The sequence below is a fragment of the Stomoxys calcitrans genome, chromosome 3, assembly GCF_963082655.1.
Source record: "Stomoxys calcitrans chromosome 3, idStoCalc2.1, whole genome shotgun sequence".
Lineage (NCBI taxonomy): Eukaryota > Metazoa > Arthropoda > Insecta > Diptera > Muscidae > Stomoxys > Stomoxys calcitrans.
Genome location: NC_081554.1, coordinates 147,470,948 through 147,476,972, shown reverse-complemented (window position 1 = coordinate 147,476,972; position 6,025 = coordinate 147,470,948). Strand labels below are relative to the sequence as shown.

The 6,025-nt window shown below is 42.7% G+C and overlaps 1 protein-coding gene across 1 annotated transcript; it reads left to right on the top strand.

Moving 5' to 3' along the window:
- The first annotated feature begins 218 nt into the window (after window positions 1-218).
- On the top strand, window positions 219-5,438 carry LOC131996183 (uncharacterized). The gene is made up of 4 exons (XM_059365641.1): window positions 219-395; window positions 711-1,688; window positions 2,004-5,316; window positions 5,392-5,438. Exons 1-4 carry the CDS (start codon window positions 219-221, stop codon window positions 5,436-5,438), a joined length of 4,515 nt encoding a protein of 1,504 aa, XP_059221624.1.
- Window positions 5,439-6,025: the final 587 nt, after the last annotated feature.

Genomic DNA, 6,025 nt, shown 5'->3' with positions numbered 1-6,025 from the left:
TGAACGAAAATTATTGCTTAGTGCTTAATAAGTTCTTTGGACATAGATTGGCATAGTTTTCGCGTATTTTGATATTGGATTTAAATTGGAATTTCTATAACTGCGTTAATCTTGGTGGAAGTGTCCACCAAGATTTTTTTTTTTGTTTCGCTTTATTCATTTGCTTTGATTTGGTGCTTGGAAAGCCCTTTTAGTGAACGTTTGTGCGCGAATTAACCATGAGTGAACTGGCCACTTTTATAAAGGAGCAACGCGACTTGTTAGATTTATTGATTAAATATGAAAGTCGTTTCGATGCCAAAAATCCTGCCGAGAAAACTCATGGTTATGTAGATGCATTGGGCCAAAGGGTTGATGATATTTTTAATCGATTCGAGGCACAGCATGATACGATAGTGAGGCTTATTCACGACACATCTTTGAATTCTAATGACGTTCCATATATCAGTGATGACGTGTATTTTGATTTTTCTGAGAGGTATCTCTCTTTTAAGGGTAAAATTATCGACTCTAATGCGGGTCATAATGTTATGCAGTCTCCTATGTCTAGCACATTTGTGACTCATCACGGTCGCTCTGATATGACGATAGGATCAGACTCTAAACTTCCCAAGATCACGCTGCCTAGATTCACAGGGGAATATATGGAATGGATCCCATTTCGGGACATATATTTTTCCCTTGTTCACCAAAACGAATCCCTCAATAAGATACAGAAGTTTTATTATTTGCGTAGTACCCTTGGTGGCGAGGCGGCAAATCTGATAAAGAATATTTCAGCCACAGAGGCAAATTATGACTCGGCGTGGAAGATATTAGAATCAAGATACCATAATAGGCGTATGCTTGTGGGAAACTTGATTTCTAGGTTGTTTAATATACCGAAATCAGATGGTGGATTTCAGTCCATTAAGACACTTCTTGATTCTGCTCAAGAGTGTTTGTCCTCTTTACAAAATTTGAATATAGATGCCAGCACGTGGGATCCTCTTCTTATCCATTTGCTCGTGCAGAAACTGGATCTTCAATCCCGCAGGGATTGGGAACAGTCTTTGAAATCCTCTACCGAAATCCCCCTCATTTCCGAACTCTTCTCTTTCTTGGAAAGAACTTTCCGAACGCTGGAGTCTATGACCGATGAGTTCCCATCTGATAAACAATATCCCACTAAGGGTAGAAATAAAAGTAATAATAATTCGAAATCTAATGCGCAGGTGCGGAAGGCTTCGTGCAATTCTGGACAGTTTTCCAAACCAAAACCTATTCTTTGCGCATTCTGCGAGAAACCTCACAGTCTCGCAAAGTGTTTTAAATTTTTAGCATTGCCCTTGAGCGATAAGGTTAATTTTCTCTCAAAGAAGAACGCTTGCCAAAATTGTTTTGTGGTCGGGCATGACCACAACAATTGCAAATCTCCTTTCCGTTGTATCACATGCAAGCAGCTACACCATACGGTGCTGCATTCGGACGGTTCTCTAACCAGGGCTGGTCCTACTGGTTGTTCAGGTAATGCACCTACCCAGATGGCTTCGCATAGTGCTCAGGCGTTTCACTCTGTTTTACTTTACACGATAAGGCTTAGGGTTGTGACAAATCGTGGCAAATTTACGTTGAGGGCGCTACTAGACCCTGGATCTCAAGGTAGTTTGATTTCGGAGTCCACAGTTCAACTTATAGGTCTTGAGAAGGTAAGGTCGCATTGCAAAGTCGTTGGTATTGGAAATGGTAGCGAGAACATGTCGAAATTTTCTGTACAACTTGATTTGTACACACTTAAAGAAGAGCTAGTTCTGTCCTGTTCTGCCCTTGTTCTTTCAAGCTTGTCGTCTTACACTCCAGACTTGTCCTCTAGATATATTTCCCTTCCGAATATCGAATTGGAGAGCTTGGCTGACCCCTTTTTTTACAGATCCGATTCCATAGATATAATTCTAGGATCGGACATTTGTTCGAAAATTAAGATTCCAACGGAGTCTTTTGTACATAATGATTTGTTCTTTCAGAACACTCATTTTGGTTGGGTGTTTTCAGGACCCAGCAATTCCGTGTCTTCACACCAGATACACATTCATAATGTACACTTGGACCATATTTTGAGATCCTTCTGGGAACAGGAGGAGGTCCTCCCCAAAAGGAAGTTTACTGAGGAGGAGGAGGCATGTGAGGAGTTTTTTGAAGCTACCACAACTCGAACAGTATCTGGTCGATACGTGGTGAAATTGCCCTTTCGGTCTATACTGAAGGACGGCTCCAGTCCTACTCTTCAGAACAATGTGCTCAATGCACTTCGACGTTTGAAACAACTGGAAATATCATTTTCCAGGAAACCATTATTTTGCGAAAGCTACACCAAATTTCTCAAGGAATATGAGAATTTGGGCCACATGTCGAAGATTGGCGTTTATCCTAGTGATGTTCGTCAAGATTCCTACTTCTTACCGCACCATGGTGTTCTTAAGGAGAGTAGTACCACGACGAAGCTACGCGTTGTTTTTGATGGCAGTAGCCATTCACGTGAAAGTAAGTCGTTGAACGACGAGCTTTCCCCTGGGCCTGCTCTCCAGAATGATTTGCCTGGTATCCTTACCAGATGGAGACGTCATAGGATTGCCTTTAGCGCGGACATTGAGAAAATGTTCCGGCAGATAGATGTTTGTCCAGGGCACCGGAAATTTCAGCAGATTTTGTGGCGTTTTAGCCCATTTGATGAAATTTCGATTTATGAATTGAACACAGTGACGTATGGTACGGCATCTGCTCCATATCTTGCCATTCGTGTTTTGCAGAGGTTGGCGCACGATTACAGGGACAGGTATCCTGTGGCCGCTAGGGTTCTACTGCAGGACTCATACGTGGATGACGTTATTTCCGGTTCTGATAGTATAGACAACGTGAAACCACTTTACAAGGATTTATGCACCTTATTGGATGAGGGTGGCTGCAATTTGAGAAAGTGGGTGACGAACTCTAAAGAGTTGCTTGCGGTTATACCAGAAGAACACAGGGGGACTTCTGTGAATCTGAACTTTGACCGTGATAACGTCGTTAGGACATTGGGCATACAGTGGAACACGGCCACTGACTCTTTCTTTTTTGAGGTCAATCTTGACAAGGATCCGATTGCATCCAAGCGCAGGATTCTCTCGGAGTCCGCCAGGCTTTATGATCCATTGGGGTGGCTTACTCCGATTACTGTGGTGGCCAAATCCCTTTTCAAGCAACTGTGGGAACATGGGGTTGACTGGGATGATAATGTCCCAAGGGAAATTGAGGACCTGTGGTTTCGGCACAGGGCTTCATTGCCGAAGTTGGCTAATTTGGCGATTCCCAGGTGGATTCAATGGAATCAGAACTCTGAATCTGAATTACATTGTTTCTGCGATGCCTCTAGTGTTGCTTACGCCGCAGTGGTTTACGTGCGTATTGTTACGGCTAACGATACTTTTGTTCACCTTTTGCAGGCCAAATCAAAAGTATCACCCATTAAGACCGTTTCAATTCCAAGATTGGAGCTTTGCGCTGCTGCACTTGGAGTGAAACTGGCACGAAAGGTTCAGGAATCCCTCGCTGACCTTGGTGTACGGAATGTTTTTTATTGGAGTGACAGCTCCACTGTATTAAGTTGGATTCACAAGTCTCCCTCCAATTGGACTGTCTACGTGGCTAACCGCGTGGCAGACATACAACGATGCAGCAATCCAATTCAGTGGAGATACGTTCCTTCGGCTTTGAATCCGGCAGACTGTGCATCTAGGGGAATTCAGGCAGAGGAGTTAATAGGGAACCGGACTTGGTGGTTTGGGCCTCATTTTCTTTACGGACCACAATCCTCTTGGCCTGAATCTTTACCGAATTTGTGTACATCGAAGGAGGAGAGAGCCGTCAAGATTACAACGAATGTTGCCACTGAGAAAGCATATCCTGAATTGCTTTCAAAATTCTCCAAATTACACACTTTGCTACGCATCACTTCATTATGTTTTCGGTTCTGTCACAATTGTAAGCATCCCGATGAGAGGATTACTGGTCCCTTATCAATTGGGGATGTTAACAAGACTTTGATGATCTTTGTAAGAATAACTCAGGAAATTGATTTCCCTGAGGAGCTGTCAAGGCTCTCTGCACGAAAGGTGATCGCACAGAGTCCTATTTTGAAACTTATGCCATTTCTTGACGAAACTGGAATAATTCGAGTTGGTGGACGCCTCCAGAATTCGAATTTCCCCTATGATGTGAAGCATCCCCTAGTTTTGGCAAAGTCAAATCCATTATCAGTGCTTATCATTTCAGACGCACATGAAAGGACATTACATGGTGGTGTTACTTTGACCATGTCCTATGTGAACAGAAGGTACTGGATAATCTCAGGAAACCAATTGGCCAAACGTGTTATAAACAGGTGTTTGAAATGTTTCCGTTTTGCTGCGAAAACGTCGCAGCAGATAATGGGTAATTTGCCACAAGCTCGCTTGATGATCACTCGTCCATTTAAGCATAGTGGCGTCGACTATGCCGGTCCCATAACTATTAAGACTTCGAACTTGAGGTCTACTGTTACCTCAAAGGGGTACATATGTCTTTTTGTGTGTATGGTTACCAAAGCCATACATCTAGAAGCAGTTACCAGCCTGACGACAAATGCTTTTCTTTCTGCGTTTAGACGATTTGTGTCGCGGCGCGGTGCTTGTACCGATCTCTACTCAGACTGCGGCACGAATTTTGTTGGTGCCTCAAAAGAACTCCAAGTACTTTTTGAAAAATCTCAGAAATCACTGCCCGAGGAGGTTCTTCAGGCTTTAAGTCAGAACTGTACCACTTGGCACTTCATTCCACCTGCCTCCCCAAATTTTGGTGGTCTTTGGGAAGCAGGTGTGAAATCCGTGAAATACCATTTGAAAAGGATTATAGGCGAGCGCAATCTGACATTCGAAGAGCTCACAACACTACTATGTCAAATAGAAGGTTGTTTGAACTCTCGTCCTTTATGTCCTTTATCTTCCGACCCTTCGAATTTTGAAGCACTTACTCCTGCGCACTTTCTTGTTGGTGAGCCAACGATTTGCATACCAGAAGAATCTCTGTTGGAAACCAACATCAATTTACTTTCTCGCTGGAAATGTGTGGAAAAAATGAAACAACATTTTTGGAAAAGATGGCGAAATGAATATGTTAATCGTCTTCAAGCGCGACCGAAATGGCTCAAAAGCAGATCTGAACCTACTATTGGCGATTTGGTGCTGGTTGTAGACGAACGGTGTGGACCAGGTCAATGGCTACTTGGCCGCATCGAGGAAACACATCCTGGACCTGATGGACGTACACGGGTGGTATCAGTTCTTATTAAAAACAAACTTGTAAAAAGACCAATTTCAAAAATTTGTTTACTTCCAGAAAATGCAACATCGCTTGTCGACACAAATATTAAATCAACTGCCTAACTACTACCCCCTCACCAGAATGGACCACTTGTGTGTATACCTACCCTTCAAGGACGGAGCCTACCCTCAAACGCTATGAGTCGGAGCATAGCGGAGGTATTTCCTCGACTAAATATTCTCCCAACGATAGGCCGTCTACCAACTATTATCTGCACATAAGAACATTCGTCCTTCAGGGGGGAGAATGTTGGCAAAATCATATATTTTCCCAACCCAACATTACATTAACGTTTCACCCCATTCACCACCAAACCGTCATCATAAAAAAACACACCTCACCACGTTATTATTATTATTATAGCCATAATCATGTATGCAGTTTAATATTCAGTAATTTGAAATACTTATGTTTTTATCGTAATTAATTATTATTTGTGCGTATTTATTCAAATACTCATCAGTATACGCAGTTTGATCTTTGTGCGTGCTAATCTGCTTCGGTGATAACGATTCCCCCTTTACCGATTAAATCTTACCTGAATCCCTGGCAGCTTGTGCGTCGCACCTTCCCCCTTTGTCATTAACGATCGGGTGTTTTAGTATAATACATCATGCCAAGCCCTTTGGGAGTTAAGAGTTACCAGTAA